The 25530-nt window shown below is 43.5% G+C and overlaps 1 protein-coding gene across 5 annotated transcripts; it reads right to left on the bottom strand.

The window, feature by feature from the left end:
* Positions 1–402: 402 nt before the first annotated feature.
* LOC124279886 (histone-binding protein N1/N2-like) lies at positions 403–25511 on the bottom strand. Of its 5 annotated transcripts, none has more exons than XM_046715760.1 (18): positions 25358–25511; positions 20901–21059; positions 16773–16891; positions 16330–16410; positions 13868–14365; positions 13412–13741; positions 12375–12514; positions 11365–11441; positions 9475–9548; positions 8982–9072; positions 6414–6511; positions 5620–5667; positions 5045–5130; positions 4518–4601; positions 4363–4401; positions 3000–3047; positions 2306–2428; positions 403–604 (listed from the first exon to the last, which is right to left on the bottom strand). In XM_046715760.1, the coding sequence occupies exons 1-17, from the start codon at positions 25396–25398 to the stop codon at positions 2318–2320; spliced, it is 2124 nt and encodes a 707-aa protein (XP_046571716.1). In that variant the 5' UTR covers positions 25399–25511; the 3' UTR covers positions 403–604; positions 2306–2317. The 5 variants fall into 5 exon arrangements, with proteins under 5 accessions (XP_046571716.1, XP_046571717.1, XP_046571713.1 ...); XM_046715761.1 differs by having other exon boundaries at positions 13412–13705; XM_046715757.1 differs by having other exon boundaries at positions 13412–14365.
* Positions 25512–25530: the final 19 nt, after the last annotated feature.

The following is a 25530-nucleotide window of genomic DNA, read 5'->3' as shown; positions in this document are numbered from 1 at the left end:
TTTTACGCCGCTTTTAGCAATATTCCAGCAACATCTGGTACAATGTGTGAAGCCCATTTCTGGTGTCCCTATGTGGGGATTCGAACGAGTGGTGTGACGAGCGGATGCTTTAACCACTAGGCTACCCCACCGCCCCCAGAGCCAGTTGGAAGAACTGCACAGGACAAGGTTTCATCCCCTGGCCACTAAAGATGTTACAAGATGGCAGTTGTGCCTGCCTTCACAGAGTGGTCTTATCCACTGCAACCTTGTATTACAATGGGCTGGCTCAAGCAGCACCTCGAACATGGACATTTCAACAAATCCATGACGGCTAACTAAAGAGTCCATATTAACTGATTGTCTACTGTACCAATCCTGGATTGATAATTTAGGGAGAATGAAAAATGTGAACATGACAAAAACAGGTGCAAACAATTTATTTTGATTTTGTACAAATGGCAGATGAAATGGAAACAGTACAACTAAGTATATACATGGACAACTGTATGTACAAAGTTCTCACACCAGAGACTAACAGATCACCTCCACAACACAAACAAAGATGTATTCATGTTGCCATGGGCTCCGCTTCAGGGACGACGTCAGGGGTGTCCTCTTTCTTCTGAAACAAAATGAAATAATGAGCTGATAAAACCAACACTGTGCTCCACAACTATCACCCACCTATCACGTCGGAAGCACCATCATACCTCTCCTCAACACTGTGGTCGACAACTATCACCCACTTACCATGTCGGAAGCCCCATCATACCTCTCCTCAACACCAACACTGTGGTCGACAACAACTACCACCCTTCCCCACACCACCACCACCACCACCACCCAAACTGCTGTAACCACCTTCCGCCATCGTACCTCACCACACAATGTCATAAACCCCCTTTCCCCTACAGTGTCATAAATCCCCTTTCCCCCTCCATGTTGTAAACCACCATGGTAAATCCACCAGTTGTCCCCACCATGTTGTGTAACCACCATCGTAGGTCCCCACCATGTTGTAACCACCAACCTACCTCTCCCCACCATGTTGTAACCACCATCGTAGCTGCCCCACCATGTTGTAACCACCATCGTAGCTGCCCCACCATGTTGTAACCACCATCGTAGCTCCCCCACCATGTTGTAACCACCATCGTACCATGTTGTTCCCCACCATGTTGTAACCACCATGTCCCCACCATAGCAGCTCCCCACCATGTAGCTTCCCCACCATGTTGTAACCACCAAGCCACCCACCATGCTGTAACCACCATCGTAGCTGCCCCACCATGTTGTAACCACCATCGTACCTCCCCACCATGTTGTAACCACCATCCCCACCATCGCATGTTGTAGTCTCCCCACCATGTTGTAACCACCATCGTAGCTTCCCCACCATGTTGTAACCACCATCATATGCTCCCCCCACCATGTTGTAACCACCATCGTGGCTCCCCCACCATGTTGTAACCACCATCGTGGCTCCCCACCATGTTGTAACCACCTGCCCACCATCGTGAGGTGCCCCACCATGCTGTAACCACCATGGTAGGCCCCACCATGTTGTAACCACCATCGTAGCTCCCACCACCATGTAACTACCATGTAGCTCCCCACCATGCTGTAACCACCATCGTGGCTCCCCACCATGTTGTAACCACCATCAGAGGCTCCCCACCATGTTGTAAATAACCACCATCGTATTCTCCCCACCATGTTGTAACCACCATCGTGGCTCCCCACCATGTTGTAACCACCATCGTGGCTCCCCCACCATGTTGTAACCACCATCGTAGCCTCCCCACCATGTTGTAACCACCATCGTAGCTCCCCACCCCACCATCGAAGCTGCCCCACCATGTTGTAACCACCATCGTAGCTGCCCCACCATGTTGTAACCACCATCGTAGCTCCCCCACCATGTTGTAACCACCATCGTAGCTCCCCCACCATGTTGTAACCACCATCGTAGCTCCCCCACCATGTTGTAACCACCATCCATCGTACCTCCCCACCATGTTGTGAAAACCACCATGTTGTAACCACCATCGTGATCTCCCACCATCGTAGCTCCCCACCATGTTGTAACCACCATCGTAGCTCCCCCACCATGTTGTAACCACCATCGTAGCTGCCCCACCATGTTGTAACCACCATCGTAGCTGCCCCACCATGTTGTAACCACCATCGTAGCTCCCCACCATGTTGTAACCACCATCGTAGCTCCCCCACCATGTTGTAACCACCATCATACCTCCCCACCATGTTGTACCACCAACCACCATACCTAACCACCACCATGTCCCCACCACCACCATCGCACCTCCCACCATGTCTACGTGGCAGCAGGTTTGGCATGGCCGTTCTCTTTGGGGGCGTCACCGGAGCCATCTTCCTGTCGGGATTTCTTAGATTCTGGGTCATCTGCATCCTCATCAGGTTTACGCTGGAAATATACAGATCAATCCGCATCAGGTTTACGCTGGAAATATACAGATCAATCCGCATCAGGTTTACGCTGGAAATATACAGATCAATCCGCATCAGGTTTACGCTGGAAATATACAGATCAATCCGCATCAGGTTTACGCTGGAAATATACAGATCAATCCGCATCAGGTTTACGCTGGAAATATACAGATCAATCCGCATCAGGTTTACGCTGGAAATATACAGATCAATCCGCATACGCATAAGGGAGATTGTTAAACATCTTCAGAAACAGTTTTAATACTTTCACAATGTGTGGCCGTAAATGTTGTTTACTCATACCATAGAACATTAGCAAACTGAAGAGATTCAAACCCAGAAGGCGTGGATCCGATGTAACTGTCGTCCTGAGTTAGCTGATCATAAGTGAACAAATAGTTATCAGATACAGCACTGCCACAGATGATGAATCACACAGCAAACTGTCCAAGAACTATTCAAGCATCAATGTTTTCAAAACGGAAAGTCAACGTACTTCAGTGAAATCTAGATGTTTGTGAGAATCTGTAGAAATGATCCCAACCTACCTTCCTCCTGATGAGATGGCTGATGTCTGAAGCTTTCTTTACTTCAATCTGGAACAAAACACGAGATGTGTGACTGGTTGGACAGATATCAACCTAAACCATGTTCAACTGTATTCTAGTTGACTGATAAAACCACACAAATTCAAGGTTCATTGAGGACGTATCACTAGGAAGCCTTGGTCTGATTACCTCCAGTGACCAGAGCCCACATACAGCTATGACCATGTTCCAGATAATCAGGTACCAAGTACCAATCATAAGTTCACACATACATCAGTGTGTACTCTCCCTGTGTCACACAATGTTTACAGATAAACACATACATCAGTGTGTACTCTCCCTGTGTGGCACAATGTTTACAGATAAACACATACATCAGTGTGTACTCTCCCTGTGTCACACAATGTTTACAGATAAACACATACATCAGTGTGTACTCTCCCTGTGTGGCACAATGTTTACAGATAAACACATACATCAGTGTGTACTCTCCCTGTGTGGCACAATGTTTACAGATAAACACATACATCAGTGTGTACTCTCCCTGTGTCACACAATGTTTACAGATAAACACATACATCAGTGTGTACTCTCCCTGTGTCACACAGTGTTTACAGATAAACACATACAGTGTGTACTCTCCCCGTCACAGAATATTTACAGATACACACATACATCAGTGTGTACTCTCCCTGTGCGTCACACAATGTTTACAGATAAAGCGTGTACTATCCCAGTGTGTGTCACACCGTGTTTACAGATAAAGCAGCAGAGGTGAAGGAGAAATTTAAGGGCCGAGTAACTTGATCAGTTTAGGAATGAACAAGACAAACTCTGTTCATAAAGTTATTAGAAGTGCTCACATTATGTGCTCAAAGACAACTTTGTCCATTTCAACAGTTACATGGTTGGAACTTACATTGCATGCATAGGAAAAGATAAAATGTCTAAAAGATTCATCTTTTTCAAAGCGCATTTCCACAGGAGATGCCACAAAGAAAACAGATAAATGGTAAAAGCTTTAAGGGACGGACTTGCTCATTGTTGATGTTGAGTATTTCTATCGGTCTAGGATTCAGGAGACCAATATTTGCATCCATTAAAATACAGCTGTCATACTAGTACAGCTAGTACTAGCTATCATACAACAGTTTGTGACGTCCTCATCCGTAACGTGTGTACAGCTGAACTCCGACACCCTTCGTGACCTTGTTATTACAGCAAATACAGCGAAGCTGCTGTCATAACTTCAGTGAAATACACCCGACTGAGGTGAAATTGGGTTTAATGTCGTGCTTGAGAATATTTTGCTCATATGACGACACCCGACTGAGACGCGGATTGAGCGAGCAGGCACACTTACCGGTTTAGCTGTTTCTGTCTTTTCACTTTGTGATGTAAACTGAAGCAAAATTTGAAGAAAATATTAATAACATCCATGAGCAAACATGATGCAGGTGCCAGGTTTTAGAACGCAGTGATCTTGAAAGTGAAGACAAAGTTGCCCCCCCAACTTACTGTGGTCAGTGTTCCTCCAACTATTTCCTTGGTCATCGTCTTGAGCTGTTCCAGGTTCTTCTTCTCCTCCTCTGCATCTTCAATCTGCTGAAATGAACCATCCGTAGAACGTAAGATGTATTTCTGCAGCTACAGCCACCAGACTTCACAGCATGGAGGCCACCCACGGTTTCATGTCAAACTTGAGCACATGTCAATACAGTGTTTTTGGGCACCATGCCATAAAAGGTATTTAGTTAGCGCCAGGAAGATCATTACTACAATACACAACAGACCAAAGACCGAGCTACGATCACTTGGGGTAATAGAGCCAAGGTCATTGTACAGAAAAAATTTTTAATCAACATCATCATCAATTAGTCAGTAGTGCACACACACCTGAAGGTCCATCTCGCCCACACATTTCCCCGTGAGAGTTGAAATCTTAACATGTAGTCATAGAACAATCTCCATACTTTGCGTCACAGATAATCCGAAGGTCTGATAAAATTGTTTTAAGTAGGCATGGTGATGACAAGTCTGCATACCTTGGAGGCAATATCAGGCAGGATTTCCTTCAATTCTGAGATTTCTTTTGTTGCCTGTGTTACTGGATCATCGGAACTTGATAGTTCTGAAAACAGGATTATTTTCTGATTTATCTGACAATAAACATTAAACTTGACAGTATTTAATACAGAAGTGCTTTGTTCTCTGCTGCAAGGAAACTACACCTTGTACATCCTCGACCGTTTACATCACTAATGTCACTGACTAAAACCCTGCACCAAATAATCCAACAACAAGGTCATACTGTCGCTGTTGAAACAAGCAGTACTCAACATATTTTATTACCTTCTCAAACTATAACTGGAACTTCATACTCAGGAACAACACTGTCAAGCAATAGGTTCATAAAATACTAAAACTCCCTCACTTACAATGTCTTATTCATACAATGGCTCAACAATACAAAGGCACAACTGTCAATGCCAAACTCAAACAAGAGCCATTTGGTGCTGCGGTAGAGATAAGTTTCAGATGTAACTACGGTAGAAAATGGGATGTACCCTGATAGAAAGGAGACATTGACAGGTTTGTATTTCTAAATAAATCTGCTCACCTTTGCCTTTTCCCTTGGAGTTCTCTTCAATGACCTTTTCAAGGTGACCTGGCAAAATATTCAGCAATTTGTAAAAACAAACAAAACATATCATCTTTATTTTCCAAAGCAACCTCATCAAACACTTAATCCCAGTGTAGTAAACAACACTGGACAAGATGTGCAGAATGTTATACTGTCAGCAACTGTCACAGAACTCTCTAGATTCTCAGTTCAGATGGGCAATGAACATTGATACTAGGGATGATACTTTTTCTAAAACGATACTATTGTCGATACATTCAAAACTGTATCGATATGTAGTTTTGAAAGTATCGGTTTAAATATGTTTATGTATCGTTTACATTTTGCAACTGTGTCATGTTTGTTTGATGTTGTGAGAGTTATAAATGATTATTTTTCTGGCACAAAGATGGGAAATTAGAACTATTTAATCTCTGAGAATCAAAAATGTTGATCTTTGGATGGACAATTATAAAATAAGAAATATTAATGTTCAAAATGTAACTAAATTTACGCAATAATGTCGAAAATAGGTATCGTGATGCGTATCGAATCATGACATGGGTATTGTGAACTGTAACTTATGTATCGTGACATCCCTAATTGATAGTCAGTCACTCCTTACATCACAAGTCACTCGTGGACCCCAGCGGAGTCACTCGTGGCAACAGCAGAGGCACACGTGGCAATCGGCACAGCAAAACACAGCAACTGCCACACAGCAGCCTTAAGTATTTACTGAGAATGCACATCAAATATTGAATAAAAATAAAGGAAACATTCAAACTCACTCATTTTTTCTTCGATAACTTTTATTGCTGCCTTGTAGTGTTCGACTGACTCCTCGTACTTCTTGTCGAAGCCAAATGCTAATCCCAGCTGGTAATGTCTCACATCGTTAAGGTCCAATCAGTATAGTTCTTGACTAACACTTACCACAACTAATAAGCGAGGAACAGGATATAATTCCCTGCCCCTACATTTGTTATGAATATTCTTAGATACCAGAGGATAAAGGATGATGGACACAATCTCTCCTGAGGTGAGCTGTAAACAAGGGCTTGGCAGACAGGGACACCTGTACACAGTAAAACAGCTACATTCGAGGACACATGATCATTCAGACTAGTTCTTCTCACATTTATCTTGAATAAATCTAGAATCAATCATACTTATTATGTTAGCTAGTTTCACCACTGCTGTAATTATTTCGACAGTATGACAAGAAGTTCAGTGCCATGTCAGCCTCAAGGCTTGTGATGCAGGTTCAGACATTTACATCTACAACACTGGAGAATAATGGACTCAATCCTGGGTGTCAGGCTCTCTACAACACTGGAGAATAATGGACTCGATCCTGGGTATCAGGCTATCTACAACACTGGAGAATAATGGACTCGATCCTGGGTATCAGGCTATCTACAACACTGGAGAATGATGGACTCGATCCTGGGTATCAGGCTATCTACAACACTGGAGAATAATGGACTCGATCCTGGGTGTCAGGCTATCTACAACACTGGAGAATAATGGACTCAATCCTGGGTATCAGGCTATCTACAACACTGGAGAATGATGGACTCGATCCTGGGTATCAGGCTATCTACAACACTGGAGAATAATGGACTCAATCCTGGGTATCAGGCTATCTACAACACTGGAGATTAATGGACTCGATCCTGTGTATCAGGCTATCTACAACACTGGAGAATAATGGACTCGATCCTGGGTGTCAGGCTATCTACAACACTGGAGAATAATGGACTAGATCCTGTGTATCAGGCTATCTACAACACTGGAGAATAATGGACTCGATCCTGGGTATCAGGCTATCTACAACACTGGAGAATGATGGACTAGATCCTGTGTATCAGGCTATCTACAACACTGGAGAATAATGGACTCGATCCTGGGTATCAGGCTATCTACAACACTGGAGAATAATGGACTCGATCCTGGGTATCAGGCTATCTACAACACTGGAGAATGATGGACTCGATCCTGGGTATCAGGCTATCTACAACACTGGAGAATGATGGACTCGATCCTGTGTATCAGGCTATCTACAACACTGGAGAATGATGGACTCGATCCTGGGTGTCAGGCTATCTACAACACTGGAGAATAATGGACTCAATCCTGGGTATCAGGCTATCTACAACACTGGAGAATGATGGACTCAATCCTGGGTGTCAGGCTATCTACAACACTGGAGAATAATGGACTCGATCCTGTGTATCAGGCTATCTACAACACTGGAGAATAATGGACTCGATCCTGGGTATCAGGCTATCTACAACACTGGAGAATAATGGACTCGATCCTGTGTATCAGGCTATCTACAACACTGGAGAATGATGGACTCGATCCTGGGTGTCAGGCTATCTACAACACTGGAGAATAATGGACTCGATCCTGGGTACTGTAAATCACGAAATGTTTCATCACGATATTTACCGTACCAACAGACGACCAGCAGACGTTTTTGCGTCATCTTTTTGTGACTTGCCTAATTCTCAAAAATAGATTGCAACTGAAAGTTCAACCTAATGTAAATCCAATCACACATTAAAGGTTGCAGCTAATCTTAAACTGAGCTCAGTAGAGTACTTCTGTGTTTTCCTAGAAACACATGCTGCACAGGCCAGATCAAAGGGTTTATATTAATTGGAATGCCTCTATCAAATTGTTTACAATGACATCACCAAAGCTGTTGATCTCCAGATGAGTGTGATGAAACCTATACACGCCCGTTGGATGGTGTCGGCCTATCAAAGGGTCTCTAAAGATACAGAATCCACACCTGTTGGATGGTGTCGGCCTATCAAAGGGTCTCTAAAGATACAGAATCCACGCCTGTTGGATGGTGTCGGCCTATCAAAGGGTCTCTAAAGATACAGAATCCACACCTGTTGGATGGTGTCGGCCTATCAAAGGGTCTCTAAAGATACAGAATCCACGCCTGTTGGATGGTGTCGGCCTATCAAAGGGTGTCTAAAGATACAGAATACGTGTTGAGTAGTTGACGCCTGTCTGGACTATCTGATGTACTGATTCAGTTCGAGTATCCCCTGTTTGACATGTGAGTACTAGTAATGCTAGTAATTAGACTTCCCCAAGTTGTTGTCATTGCTTAATTGATGTATTGTCTAGATCCGTTGTTGATTATATGAACTGGTGAATAATAAATTGGGTCATGATATTTTTGTGAGCTCAAGTCATAGGCAATTTTCACAAAAATATACTCGCTAAAAAATTGTGATTTACAGTATGAGGCTTATCTACAAGCATAACACGAGTCATGAGGGGTGAAGTGAAACTAGAGCGTGGCAACATCCGCTACACTGACCAAAGGATACGATTCAGCAAGCAATCTGTCGGTGGCTTCAAGATGCTTCTTCTGGATCTCTAGACAAGCCTTGAAGTCCTCGGTAGCCTGCTCGTACTGCTCTGAAATACAATGTGAACCAGCACGTCAACTACCACATCTATACTATGTTACTAAATCGGTGTGTATAGGCTGTACCCGGAACTAGCCTCACAACGCCGCTAGTACAATCAGCATGTGTCAGGACATTGCCATGGATGTCATCTGGTAAACATCATAAAACATTGTACTCAGCCACAGGAAATATAACATGGTCTTCAGATGAATGGCCACTGTTAGGCTGTGTTGCCTGATCTTCTCTAGTGATATACAAGGCCATGGATCCAGACCATGCACAAGCTCCTCACCTATTACCAAACATGTGCAAAGGCTCAATAAACAGACGAAATAAGTTACGTTCTAGTGCAGAATCTGATAAGATAGCCTCCCCAAACTGATGCGACTGTGCCTGTAGAACTACGCACCTGTTTCTAGACTGACTTCCCCAAGTTTCAAGTACGCCTGTGCTGCCTTCAGTTGAGCCTCAGTTGTAGTATCCCTGAAACAACGTACACAACATACAGTTCTCATTGACAAGTACATTAGCTTCACGCCACATCAGTGAGATTACAGCTTCACGCCACATCAGTGAGATTACAGCTTCACGCCACATCAGTGAGATTACAGCTTCACGCCACATCAGTGAGATAACAGCTTCACGCCACATCAGTGAGATAACAGCTTCACGCCACATCAGTGAGAGTACAGCTTCACGCCACATCAGTGAGATTACAGCTTCACGCCACATCAGTGAGATTACAGCTTCACGCCACATCAGTGAGATAACAGCTTCACGCCACATCAGTGAGATAACAGCTTCACGCCACATCACATCAGTGAGATAACAGCTTCACACCACATCAGTGAGATAACAGCTTCACGCTACATCACATCAGTGAGATAACAGCTTCACGCCACATCAGTGAGATAACAGCTTCACGCCACATCAGTGAGATAACAGCTTCACGCCACATCACATCAGTGAGATAACAGCTTCACACCACATCAGTGAGATAACAGCTTCACGCCACATCAGTGAGATAACAGCTTCACGCCACATCAGTGAGAGTACAGCTTCACGCCACATCAGTGAGATTACAGCTTCACGCCACATCAGTGAGATTACAGCTTCACCCACATCAGTGAGATAACAGCTTCACGCCACATCAGTGAGATAACAGCTTCACGCCACATCACATCAGTGAGATAACAGCTTCACGCCACATCACATCAGTGAGATAACAGCTTCACACCACATCGGTGAGATAACAGCTTCACGCCACATCAGTGAGATTACAGCTTCCACGCCACATCAGTGAGATTACAGCTTCACGCCACATCAGTGAGATTACAGCTTCACGCCACATCAGTGAGATAACAGCTTCACGCCACATCAGTGAGATAACAGCTTCACGCCACATCACATCAGTGAGATAACAGCTTCACGCCACATCACATCAGTGAGATAACAGCTTCACACCACATCGGTGAGATAACAGCTTCACGCCACATCAGTGAGATTACAGCTTCACGCCACATCAGTGAGATTACAGCTTCACGCCACATCAGTGAGATTACAGCTTCACGCCACATCAGTGAGATAACAGCTTCACGCCACATCAGTGAGATAACAGCTTCACGCCACATCAGTGAGATAACAGCTTCACACACATCAGTGAGATTACAGCTTCACGCCACATCACAGCTTCACGCCACATCAGTGAGATTACAGCTTCACGCCACATCAGTGAGATTCACACCACACAGTGAGCTTACAGCCACATCAGTGAGATTACAGCTTCACACACATCAGTGAGATTACAGCTTCACACCACAGTGAGATTACAGCTTCATGCCACATCAGTGAGATTACAGCTTCATGCCACATCAGTGAGATTACAGCTTCACGCCACATCAGTGAGATAACAGCTTCACACCACATCAGTGAGATTACAGCTTCACGCCACATCAGTGAGATTACAGCTGCACTCGAGGGGAGAACGAGGCATGAGCCCCCAGAAACAGGATTCAGTATACTCAGCTGACAGGTGTTTACCCATATCCGCACCATTGTATCGCGATAGCTATCACATGGTTCATAACATTGTTTGAGAAACAGGCACCAGAACAGCCAATTTCAATTTTAAAAGGAAAATTATTATAAGGGCTGTCAGTCCCACTTAAAATGTTAATGCAGATTTATGCTCATCTAAAAAAATTACCCAAATTGATAATATTTGAAATATGCGAATCAGCGGAAAATTCTCATGCCTGGAGAAAGAAAGCTTGTCAGAACACCCCTTGCCCCAACTCACTTGAGGTAGATCATCTTGGCGAGTTCCAACATCTCCCAGGCCAGCTGTAGATTTGACACATCGTCACAGTCTTCCTGCTCAAAATGGGAATTAGATATTTCTAAAAAGCTTTTTCTGTTTAAATAGCAAATGATTTGAGAAAGTTCATACGTCTCCACCAGAATCTTAACTTAATCTTGACAAAAAGCCTGTCGAAAGAGAATGCATGAATTTATCAACCTCCAACCCCCTTCATCACCCTCCAACCCCCTTCATCAACCTCCAACCTCCTTCATCCAACCTCCCCTCATCACCCTCCAGCCCCTCACCCTCCACCCCCCTTCATCACCCTCCAACCCCCTTCATTCCATCAACCTCCACCCCTTCATCCATCACCCTCCACCCCCTTCATCACCTTCTCCACCCCCTTCATCACCCTCCACCCCCCTTCCCCCTTCATCACCCTCCACCCCCCCTTCATCACCCCTCCACCCCCTTCATCAACATCACCCTCCACCCCCTTCATCACCCTCCACCCCCCTTCACCCTCCAACCCCCTTCATCACCCTCCACCCCCCTTCTCACCCTCACCTCCAACCCCCTTCATCACCCTCCAACCCCCTTCATCACCCTCCAACCCCCTTCATCCACCTCCTTCATCACCCCCTCCATCCCCCCTCCACCCCCTTCATCACCCTCCACCCCCTTCATCACCCTCCACCCCCCTTCACCTCCAACCCCCTCCATCCCCTCCACCCCCCTCATCACCTCCAACCCCTCATCAACCTCCAACCCCCTTCATCACCCCTCCACCCCCTTCATCACCCTCCACCCCCTTCATCACCCTCCAACCCCTTCATCATCCAACCCCCTTCCAACCCCCTTCATCACCCCCCTCATCACCCCCTTCATCATCAACCTCCAACCCCCTTCCTCCAACCCCCCTTCATCACCCTCCAACCCCCTTCATCAACCTCCACCCCCCCTTCATCACCCTCCAACCCCCTTCATCACCCTCCACAATTCATTACCTCTCCCTCCTTCGGCTCACTGGTTCCTTCTGCTCCCTCTGCCGCCGTCGCCTCCTCCTCTTCTTCCTCCGCCTCCTCATCTTCACCCTCTTCCTCTTCAGCTTCTTTGTCATCTTTGGTTGCTGAAGACTCGCCAGTTTCTTCAAAACAAAATAACAAAATTCAAACAACTTGTACCAGAGTGAGTGAGTCAGTCAGTAAGTGGGTTTACGTCGCTTTTAGCAATATTCCAGCAATATAATGGCGGGGGGACGCCAGAAATGGGCTAGACACATTGCACCCATGTTGGGAATCGAACCCGCGTCTTCGGCAGACGCTTAAACCAAACTTGTACAAGAATCCACACAAACATTTGACCTTCTTACCACAGAAGACATTTTAGGTTTACTGTCTACTGTCAGAAACAAACACCTCTCACCAAGTGAACCAAAGAATGGCAGCAAGTCCAGTAATACAAGACATCCATCAAGGTCATGCTCCATTTAAAAGACTGACTGTCAGCTAACTAGCAGTTTGTATAATTATACCTTCCATTGAGTGGGACTCGATGTTTGTGTTGCGGTGTGAAAGCTGTACTTACAACCACTTTGAATGTTTCAACGAGGAGTGAGTGAGTTTGGTTTTACGCCGCTTTCAGCAATATTCCAGCAATATCACGGTGGGGGACACCAGAAATGCGCTTCACTTTACCCATGTGGGGAATCAAACCCTGGTCTTTAGTGTGATGAGCGAACGCTGTAACCACTAGGCTAACGAATCGCCCATGTTTCAACAAGGAAATCCAACACTGTTGCTTTAGGTGAACAAACATGTAGCATACAGCTTGGACAAGAAGGGTCTCATTATGCTGCGGAGTTACAAAACATGGTTAGCTGGAGAGAGGAAGGTTACACAACAAGAAGCATGCGCTTGAAAAGCCAGGACAGACTGGGAAGTGTTCTTCACACGTGCAGAAACAATACCAAACAAGTGCGGTCAAGTGTTATGTCATCAAAATAAAATAAGGTTAGCTAAAACATCTCCCAGGTAATCTTAACCTTTTTCACCCGTTTCCATAGCCGCATCAGCTTCCCCATTTTCCTTCTTAGTGGCGCTTGTATCCTTCTCTCCATCCTTCTTCACTTCTTTGTCTTCATCTCCCTTTACAGCTTCAGCTTTTCCTTCATCTTTCTTGATGTCGCCTTCTTTCTTGGTGTCTTCTGTTTTGGCGTCACCGTCTTTCTTGACATCTTCTGTTTTGGCGTCACCGTCTTTCTTGACATCTTCTGTTTTGGCGTCACCGTCTTTCTTGACATCTTCTGTTTTGGCATCACCATCTTTCTTGGTGTCACCTTCTGTTTTAACATCACTGTCTTTCTTGGTGTCACCTTCTGTTTTGGCATCACCATCTTTCTTGGCGTCGCCTTCTGTTTTGGCATCACTGTCTTTCTTGGTGTCACCTTCTGTTTTGGCATCACCATCTTTCTTGGCGTCGCCTTCTGTTTTGGCATCACTGTCTTTCTTGGTGTCACCTTCTGTTTTAGCTTCCTCATCCTTCTTGGAGTCATCTTCAGCATCTGGTGATTTAGACTCTTTATCCGTAGTTTCATCTTTCTTTGTTTCCTCAGCCTCCATGTTGTTGCCTTGTTCTACAGGTTTGTCATCTGTTTCCATACTCTCTGTCTCCTCCAACCCCTTCTTCCCCTCCCCACCACTCTTGTCTCCTTCACAGTCTTTCTTCACAATTTCTTCCATATTTTCACTATTTTTAACCTTTTCTAAAACCTTTTCTTCTATATTTGCATTTTTTTCTGTTAAAATTTTATCAGTTTTACTGTGGGAACCATCCTTATCAGTGTTTGTATTTTCTTTGTTTTCTACGTTCTCCTTGTCCTTGTTCTCGTCCTCCATGTCCACATCCATGCCGTTGTCCTGCCCTTTCGTCACTTCAGTCTTATCTTTCTCAGACATAGCATCATATATCTCCATTCTTAGTTTCTCCCTTTCTTCTCCTGTTGAAAATCCACACTCAAAGTTAAGTGAAAATTCAAACTCAAAAAGAAAAACATGAAGTCAGTAAGGTTCATAGTCACAACCAGTTACCATGGTTACTGATTGGGTCCATTGACTGGGACACTTGCGCTGAATCTTAGTACAGTGTACGAGAAGCAACGATCAATTTCACTCTGTATACATCTAAACACTTGTCATGTGATGCCTTTCAGTATTCGTACTTTAACTATTTCAGCCACACACGGATACCATGATATCACCTGTCAAATACATTCAGTGGCATTTAGCACTGACCATACAATCACCTGGGCTATACAAACGTAGTTGATAGAACGCCAGTGGCACAAACATTTCACCTTTAGCACTGACCATACAATCACCTGGGCTATACAAACGTAGTTGATAGAACGTCAGTGGCATGTGAACATTTCACCTTTAGCACTGACCATACAATCACCTGGGCTATACAAACGTAGTTGATAGAACGTCAGTGGCATGTGAACATTTCACCTTTAGCACTGACCATACAATCACCTGGGCTATACAAACGTAGTTGATAGAACGTCAGTGGCATGTGAACATTTCACCTTTAGCACTGACCATACAATCACCTGGGCTATACAAACGTAGTTGATAGAACGTCAGGGTCGACAACATCACCACTCAGGTCCCAGTGTGTTCTGGGTGGCCCCTCTCGACCAAGAAGAGACCCAGAACCTAGGGGTGAAACGGTATACCATGGCATTAGTAGAACCGTGGTATTTTGCCTCCAAAACATCAGTATATTCAGTTTTCGTACCGTCATTTTATTAACCGTTAAAACCTTTTCTAAAACGTCTAGAAATCGAATCATTTTGTCAAAATCTATACATTTCTTTTCTGCATTATGATATCTCATATACCGAACTGAAACATACCGAACTGAAACATACCGAACCGAAGGCCTTTTGTACCATAATGCGTGTACCGCAATGCGTACCGTACCGTGGTCAGAGCGTACCGTTTCACCCCTACCAGCACCCTCTCGGCACAGAACCACTACAGTGCAGTCTACATTGTACGACGACCAATTCACTACTGTGACAACAAACACAGCAACTAATAAAGCAAAGCGAAGCACAAGTACAGAAGCAGGAGAGCATGGAAATAGCAAAGCAAACCAACAGTTCCCACATTGTGATACGACACGTCTCAGGGTCCCGGCTTGTAGCATTATCAGCAGGGTTCACATCTTACACTAGGATTCTAACGTCAAAAAATAATAATCCAGAAACATGTCTGTTTGGAATAACCTATTACACCATGCGGCCTGTTTGTAAATGTTAACACAACTTAGGTGTTGTGGCCATAGTGACTGACAGCCTACAGCACAACATTCCTTCAACAACGACAAACTGCACCTGAAGAACACCTCAATGTCATGGTGAGAAAATAATATTACAAGTCCAGTCATCTACCTTCAATTTCTCAGAGTAAAATTCACTGCTTAATGCAAAGTCGAAAATGACAGGTGCTGTAACTTGGTTTTCATTGTTATTGTTCATAGCTGAGGGGATAAAAAAACAATTAAAAACAAATTCCACAATAAAATAAAGAAAAGCCAAACAAAGGACCCATATAGATACTGCCATGACATAGCCGTGGTCGATTTCTATTAAAGATTTCAAGAAGCTATTTGCCCCTGGACACCCTACAGAAGAAGCATCAGCTACCAGCCATCAGCAGCCTCCACGTACCCTGTCACAGGAATATCACAGATGACAAGGTCACATGACAGAACAAGCAGTCCAGAGGTTTGATTACAAGAACACAGGTAACCATGACAACCAACAGGGAGACGGTTCCATCAATTCTCTGGCCACTAGTATTTGATGACCAGACCTACCCCATCAGACTGTCTGCCATCTGTTCTGGCAATGAGAACCACTGTTTTGTCTCACTGACGAACCGAGGCTTTGCTCACCTTCAAGGTTTTCTGGTTTTTCAAACTGTTCATCTTTCGCTGCTTCCTTCTCCTCAGCATCGTCTTCTGTGTCAACATCAACTGCAGAATGTCAGTTTCAGACTTAATCATGATTTCATCCCAACTGTCTACACATCAAATACACAACAGCGAAAAAAATTGGTGGTTAATCTTGGTCAGCTCTACAGCTACCTCAGCCAAATGACCCACATAGAAGCCTGTCAGCACCGCTAGTTTGGTAGATTAGGTATGTACAACACACATTTAGTGATAGAATCTCCTTAATAATCATTAAATATCATCCTTCAGCAACACTTCCAGAACTATCAACAGTAGCAAACAATACTCCTTGTGTGTATGTGGAGCTTGAGGTAGAGATGATTCTATTTTACAGGAGTAACAGTGGATGAGTTTGTGTGAAGTGCCCCCACCAGCTGGCTCACCTCCTTGCAGAGCGTTCCCCAGGACCCCCGTCTCCATCCGGGCCAGGTCCAGCAGTGACTGACCGTAACAGAAGTAGGCCTCCGCACACTCCGTTGCCGTCTCCCCGTACTTCTTGGCCCTGACAACACAAACGTCAACTACTTACAGGAGCTAGATAGTTACATAAACATCTCTGTGGGTTCTTCAACAGTCCGTGTTTGTCATGGCGGATAGATAGTATCATATAACCACAGACAAGCTGATCCCCTAACTTGACCATTAAAATCAGTATCAAACTGGTATGTTTTCGTACATAAGCCAACCCCCACGGCGAAGTCAGATGACAAGATAACTGGCAGTTACCAATAATATAAAGGAAATTCAAGTTTCCACGTGCCGTTCGATGGGAAAGGGAGACAAGCATATATGGCAAAATGAAACAAGGAAAGTAGATTAGGTATGTACAACACACACTTAGTGATAGAATCTCCTTAATAACATTACCATCATCATCCTTCAACACACTTCCAGAACCATCAGCAGTAGCAAACAACAATAACCTATTGTGTGTGTGGAGCTTGTGGGTAGAGATGATTCCCCTCACATCACTAACAGTGTGGATGATTGTGTGAAGTGCCCCCACCAGCTGGCTCACCCTCCCTTGCAGAGCGTTCCCCAGGACCACGTCTCCATCCGGGCCAGGTCCAGCAGTGACTGACCGTAACAGAAGTAGGCCTCACACTCCGGTCGCCTCTACTTCTTGGCCCTGACAACACAAACGTCAACTACTTACAGGAGCTAGATAGTTACATAAACATCTCTGTGGGTTCTTCAACAGTCCGTGTTTGTCATGGCGGATAGATAGTATCATATAACCACAGACAAGCTGATCCCCTAACTTGACCATTAAAATCAGTATCAAACTGGTATGTTTTCGTACATAAGCCAACCCCCACGGCGAAGTCAGATGACAAGATAACTGGCAGTTACCAATAATATAAAGGAAATTCAAGTTTCCACGTGTTGCCGTTCGATGGGAAAGGGAGACAAGCATATATGGCAAAAATGAAACAAGGAAAAGAACTTGACTTGGTCAACACATATCAACGATCACAGGTCATTATTGAGTAAATATTTAAAACATTCAGATCCAAAACATTGCGAAACAAAAATTAACACAACTTCAAACCAAACTTCACAATCCAGTAAATTCACGACCATTCCCACCACCATTACAACCATTAAAACTATCAACATCCTCAATCACTCACCATCACTACACCATCACCATTACAACCATCAACATCCTCAATCACTACCATCACCATTACTATTAAACCATCAACATCCTCAATCACTACCACCACCATTACTTCACCATTACAACCATCAACATCCTCAATCACTACCACCATTACAACCATTACAACCATCAACATCCTCAATCACTACCATCACCATTACAACCATCAACATCCTCAATCACTACCACCACCATTACAACCATTACAACCATCAACATCCTCAATCACTACCATCACCATTACAACCATTACAACCATCAACATCCTCAATCACTACCATCACCATTACAACCATTACAACCATCAACATCCTCAATCACTACCATCACCATTACAACCATTACAACCATCAACATCCTCAATCACTACCATCACCATTACAACCATTAATCAACATCCTCAATCATTACCACCACCATTACAACCATTACAACCATCAACATCCTCAATCACTACCACCACCATTACAACCATCAACATCCTCAATCACTACCATCACCATTACAACCATTACAACCATCAACATCCTCAATCACTACCATCACCATTACAACCATTACAACCATCAACATCCTCAATCACTACCACCACCATTACAACCATTACAACCATCAACATCCTCAATCACTACCACCACCATTACAACCATTACAACCATCAACATCCTCAATCACTACCATCACCATTACAACCATTACAACCATCAACATCCTCAATCACTACCACCACCATTACAACCATCAACATCCTCAATCACTACCATCACCATTACAACCATTCAATCCATCAACATCCTCAATCACTACCATCACCATTACAACCATCAACCATCAACATCCTCAATCACTACCTTGTCCATTACCATCCTCAACCATTCCATACCATCCATCAACATCCTCAATCACTACCATCACCATTACAAACATACAAACCATCAACATCCTCAATCATCCACTATCACCATTACAACCATTACAACCATCAACATCCTCAATCACTACCACATCCTCCATCCATTATCCACCATATTACAACCATCAACATCCTCAATCCACTACCATCACCATTACAACCATCCATCATCCTCCCAATCACTACCACCACCATTAGCAACCATTACAACCATCAACATCCTCATCCACTACCATTCATCACCATTACAACCATCCAACATCCTCCAATCACTACCATTCCACCACCATTGTCCATCCATTGTCCTCCATCACTACCATCCATCCTCACATCCATCTTTGTCATTCCATCCATCCTCCAATCCATACCACCACCATTACCACCATCAACATCCTCAATCACTACCATCCACCACTACCACCATTGTCCTCAGTCCGTTCATTCCACTCAGTCCCTGTCCATCCACCATCATTCAGTCACTGTTATCACCCTTACAGTCCATTCTGATGTCATCATTCCTGTGTCCTCAGTCACTACCATCCACCATTACTGTCAGTTCTGTCCATCAGTCCTCAGTCACTTCCATCCACCATTTTCCATTACAACCATCAACATCCTCAATCCACTGGCCATCACCATTACATTGTCCTCAGTCGTTCCATCCTCAGTCACTTCCATCCACCATTTCCATCAACATCCTCAGTCACTCCTCAGTCGTTCCGTTACTGTGTCCATCAACATCCTCAGTCCTCAGTCACCACCATTGTGTCCATGTGGCCATCCATCCATCCATCCATGTGTCCATCCTCAGTCGTTCCATCCTGTGTCCTGTCCTCAGTCCACCACCATTTACATCCATGTCCTCCAGTCATCACCTGTGTGTCAGTCGTTCCATCCTGTGTCCATCCTCAGTCACTACTGTCTCAGTCACTGTCCATCCTCCAGTCAATCCATCCTCAGTCATCCCTCCATCCAGTCCGTTGTCCAGTCCTCAGTCCAGTCCTCCGTGTCCGTCCTCAGTCCTGTCCGTCCATCAGTCCTCAGTCCTTGTCCTCGGTCACTCATCCAGTTGTCCAGCAGTCCTCAGTCCATTCCATTCGTCAGCGTCCTCAGTCCATCCATTCTGACCATCAGTCCTCATTCATGTCATTCAACGTCCTCTACCACATCCTGATTCTGATCAGCATCCTCAATCCATTGATCAGCGTCCATTGTCCATTCTGACCATCAACGTCCTCAGTCATCACCGTTGACCACAACCATTCCAGTCCTGATCATCCATCCTCTGATCACTACGTCCTCAGTCCATTCACCATCAACATCCTCAATCACTACCATTGACTCAGTCCAGATCCATCAATCCACTGTCCTGACCATCACGTCCTCATCACCATCCATTCCTGACCATCAACAGTCCTCAATCATCATTCCATCCTCACCATCATTCAGTCAATCCACTCATGACCATCAACATCCTCAGTCCTCCACCATCACTGACCATCAATGATCCTCATCATCCTCAACATGGACGAAAGTATCTGGAAGATTCACGGTGTTCTGGAGTTTTCCGAGGTGCATGTCAAAATCCTGGGCTTTTGATCAGTGATCAGAATACATATTGATATCATGTCTGAACCTGTAAATGGGTTATATTATACAAGCCCAACCGGCAATACACCTAAGTGATCTTGAATAACCTTAGTGATGATTATACATATTTCACACTTATTACAAAGTAAAACCTGTAATTAAAATTACAAAGCTAGAATATATTTCTCTTGGTAAAATAAGAGTTTTTTTAGATTATATTTTACTGATCACAACATCAGAATCCATCCTGTTATTTTATTGGGTATGTTTTAGCTAAATCACTGGTAGATAGTCAGGAAACGTGCAGAGTGTTTACTCCGGACAACCAGAGTGTTTACTCACAGCATGGCACAGGCCTCCTGGAACTGGTTGACAGCCACGGGAATCTCGCCACATATGATGTTCCTCTTGCCCTGGGCTAGCATGTTGATGGCCAACTTGGTTTCGTCAACATCCTCACCAACCTTCTCAACTTTGTCAGCAGGGGCTTCCTCCTTTGTGCTGTGGATTATAAAGATATGTCACTAAGCAATTTTGGACTCAGTGACTCAAAGACAAATCTGTTGAAAATTGCACCACCTAACCCATAGGTGGACATTCTCCGTCTGGCTACCCAGTGTATGTTTGGATGGATAGTGTGTACATGTCCAGCTGCTACCTGGCTACACATAGTTGGATAGTGTGTACAGCTTCTACCTGGCTACCTACTACATACTGGGATAGTGGGTACAGCTACCTGGCTACCCACTGTACATTTGGATGGATAGTGTGTACAATGGGTCCAAGCTGGCTACCCTCTGTATATTTGGATGGATAGTGTACAATGGGTCCAAGCTGGCTACCCTCTGTATATTTGGATGGATAGTGTGTACAATGGGTCCAAGCTGGCTACCCACTGTACATTTGGATGGATAGTGTGTACAATGGGTCCAAGCTGGCTACCCTCTGTACATTTGATGGATAGGTGTGTGCAATTGGTGGATAGATACCCACTGTACATTTGGATGGATAGTGTGTACAATGGGTCCAAGCTGGCTAGCCTCACTGTACATTTGGATGGATAGTGTGTACAATGGGTCCAAGCTGGCTACCCACTGTACTTTTGGATGGATAGTGTACAATGGGTCCAAGCTGGCTACCAATCCTGATACAATTCACTTGAATATTCAGTGAATCCAACCATATTCCTTCATAAATTCAATCCATTATTCATGGACACCAGAATCAAATATTTACACTTATCTTAAGAATTTTTCATTGGAGCTTGTTTGTTGTTTATCAAAGTAAGCCAAGCAATAGAGTGAGCTTAAGAGCATTTTGAAGATTGCCGTCATGGCACTCATTCTATTACCAGCATGGCTCACAATTTTATTTAAATGTTTCAGCTTAGTTAAATGATATGTTTGTTATTTAATTCCTATATATTGACCATAAAGTATTCATGAATAAACATTTGTTACTATATATTTGTACAACAACATTCGCCTCAAGATTATTTGTAGCAGTCCTACTGGCTACCCATTGAACATCTGGATAGCATGTACAACATACAACTTCTAGCTAGCTACCCAATGTAGCAGCGATGGCCTGTAAACAGCTGAGTCTGCTGGACCAGACAGTCCAGTGATCAACAGCATCAATCTACACAATGGAGTGGTTTCACATTACTTTTCGTTTCACTATGTGTATGCGCGCAGAGCGTGTAAAAACATCCACGGGCATAGTTCCGGTTTGGTTGTATGTTTAACGACAATGGAAAAGATTATTTAGTTGTGACAACAGTTCATAGTTGAGTACAGACAGACAACAGACAATACTTTATTACCGTAAAAGGAATTCGTTTTGGTTCTTGACAAAAATACAAATGTATACCATAAAATATGACATTACTAAAAACATAAGAGAAATGTGTGCTTAACTAGAAATAAATGAATAAGATGAAAACTGGACATTCAACATTTGTTTAAAATTGCAATACTTTGAGGTACAGAAGACGTTTGAAGTCGTTTAGTCTTGGTGATTGGCACTGTATAGCGGGGGCACGAAGATATAAACCAGGGCTCCAGATAATTTTTCATGATCAGGAGTATGTACTTCTTATTTTTCAATATTGGAGTACTGGAAAACCTTAAGAGTACATTTAGAGTACTGAATGGAAATTAATGACGTATCAGTAATCTTGTGTTTCGTTTCATATATGCACCACAACATTGCTACTCTTGTGTAAACAGGTCAATAAACAATAAAACAATACTTTTTCAGATAAATACATCTTTAAATGATTCTAAGATCGTACACCATTGATGTGGTGCGTATCTGCTACGCTTTCTAAATTATTTCCTACCGTATCTTGCATATTTTTTATCCGTACATACGCCGATACGACCCTTATCTGGAGCCCTGTATAAGCTTATTCTCTAGATTTCAAAAATGTGTTGTGTCATTAATGATATTTTCAGACGTTGAAAGTACTTGCCGCTCATAGAGAAGTGAAAGATTATAGAAAGTGACGCCGGCTATTTCACTAGCTGTATTTACAATTTTGTTAAGTTTTGATTTGTTTTTGACTGAAAGAGACTCCAACCAGCACTGAGAAGAAAAAGTGAGTATACTCTGAATAAAAGTGGTATAAAACAACATCATAACAGATTGGGACACGTTAAAAGATCGCAGTTTGAGCATTAGATGTAGGCGTTGCCATGTACTATACAGGGCATCTGTGTTGGTGTTCCACATTAACCTGCTATCAATAAAAGTTACAAGGTACTTGTACTCAGTGACTGTCTCAACTGGTTCATCATTAATGAACAAAGGTGGTACTGTTGGGGAGTTAGTTCTGAAATCAATACAGAGTTCTTTTGTCTTTTTCACATTTAAAATCAAATGATTCTCTGCCCACCATGACGTGAAATTCTTTACATTATCTCTGTATCGTCGTTCTGATTCATAATCATACATCTGACCAACAATGGCTGCATCATCAGTTACATACTTCTATTTGCCTATGGTTTTCAATAAATGATGTCCTATTTTGGTTGCAATTGCTTCAGAGATGTGGGGTTTTTTTGTTGTGAGAAGGGGATGTGTGGGAAGGACCTGTTTTATACAAGTGCATGCGAACTAGGGACGCCACGATAATTTAGTAAGCTATGTATTTAACTAATCCCGGCCTTAGTTTCATAAGTGAATTGAGATCGGAGAAGATTTGGCATTAAACATAAAATTATATACTCTGTTTTCTTCAGTGTGTGTCTACTCTATCGGTAAACAAACGACCCAACAGGAACTAGGCCTGTGGATTGTTTTTTTACACGCTGAGAATGCACACAGCCAATTCAAAATTCATTTTTTTTTCCTTTTAATTGTCCAAATTCTATTCAATATCTATGTTTGTGTACTAAATTGATGTATTTATGTCCTGATTATTTCATGATTACCAATTGCAATGTTATGTATGGCTGCTTTATGAATGCAAAACTGGAGAACGTATGATGCAAAACAAATTTCCCTTGGGACAATAAAGAATTATCTTATCTATACAATGATATGTGGCAACCAAATCGGCAACCCTAATCACCCAATCTCATAATCGCTTCTTACGACAAACCTGGGGTGTCATGTTATATTTTCAGTGAACACACTTGTGTCACACCAGCCCACAGGTGTTACATTTGACCATGTTTGGGGGATTTATCCCCTGCACATATCCAGCAACCATTACCATAAAGGAGTAACTCACCCTATTGGCCCTATCATGACCCAATACTGACTGACTGATCGAGTTTAGTTTTATGCTGCTTTTAGCAATATTCCAGCAATATCACGGCGGGGGACACCAGAAATGGGCTTCACACATTGTGACCATGTGGGGAATCAAACCCAAGTCTTCGGTGTGACGAGCCAACGCTTTAACCACTAGGCTAATAGAGACAGTGGATCAGAAAGGGGGAGTACTGCACTTTACTTTACGTGAGAAATGAAAACAAACCACTGTGCACGCGTAATGGTTTGTTTACATTTCCCGCGCTTCCGCCTCACTGTGCCACGCCCTTCCCTTTCATTTTTTTCTGCGCCATTATATCTTGGACTGTACTGACGAGTACCGGATGAATCAAAATGTGTTTCAATTGGATATAATAGGATTATACTGCCCTAAGGTATAGTCAAACCCTAAATAGGAATCGGAAAGGGTCCCTAACCCCTAACCTTAAGGATCGTAAAGGTTCCCTAACCCTAAGGATCGTAAAGGGTGTCTAACCCTAACCCCTAGGGATCGTAAAGGGTGTCTAACCCTATGGATCGTAAAGGGATGGGTGTAACTTACGTTAACTCTATGGATCGAAGAGGCACGAGAGTTCTGTGAAGTGAGACAAAGATGGCAAGCTGTGACAATCAGTACCACAGTAAGCACGCTTGCTAATCGTCAAAACAATGTTTTGCTGGACTTTCAGTGGATGTTTCCGGTGAAATCGGTGATGTTTTGCCAGAGTGTCCTTTCACTTTCAGTCTACATCCATCACATCTGCTTAGCAGATCTTGCGTCAGTATTTGTAAATGTGGCCCAGTAAATGTGATAAGAAATATAAAAATTTAGATCTTGTTTAGAAATCTTTCTGATAAACAATACAAAGCTAAGGAAAGACCGGGCTAAAAACAGCAAATTTGCCAGTTACTCCCCAGAAATTAAATGGTCAAAAGACAGACGTCGAAAATAAACAATCAAAACTGAGTCAAAATAGGAAGCTAATGTTATGACTGTATGTTGTGTTGCAATGCGCTTCAAGTAAGTAACAGAATACCTTTCTTGTGTTGCTTCAGGTGTCTTATCTTCGGTGGCCATCTTGTTGAGGAGACTGAGTGAGTTGTAAGCCCGTGCACAATGTGTTAGAAGAAAAGCATGAAACTTCGCGCGTAATCTTGTCACCTTGATACTCTCTAACCAGTCCTCTTTTAACATGGACGGAATATATTT

This window comes from Haliotis rubra, unplaced genomic scaffold (assembly GCF_003918875.1).
Source record: "Haliotis rubra isolate DU_JTF1 unplaced genomic scaffold, ASM391887v1 Scf258, whole genome shotgun sequence".
NCBI classification, from domain to species: Eukaryota; Metazoa; Mollusca; class Gastropoda; order Lepetellida; family Haliotidae; genus Haliotis; species Haliotis rubra.
Note: the sequence above shows the minus strand (reverse complement) of the source record. Positions and strands in the feature narration are given on the sequence as shown.

What these genes read in the sequence shown, in the direction of transcription:
- LOC124279886 (XM_046715757.1), bottom strand. Translation starts at nt 25,398, where the DNA reads ATGGCCACCGAAGATAAGACACCTGAAGCAACACAAGAAAG. An exon ending in GCCAAGATGATCTACCTCAA is followed by an intron (nt 9,549 to 11,364) that starts GTGAGTTGGGGC and finishes ACGTTGTTTCAG; the next exon opens with GGATACTACAACTGAGGCTC. An exon ending in AGACAGAAACAGCTAAACCG is followed by an intron (nt 3,048 to 4,362) that starts GTAAGTGTGCCT and finishes GTTTTGTTCCAG; the next exon opens with ATTGAAGTAAAGAAAGCTTC.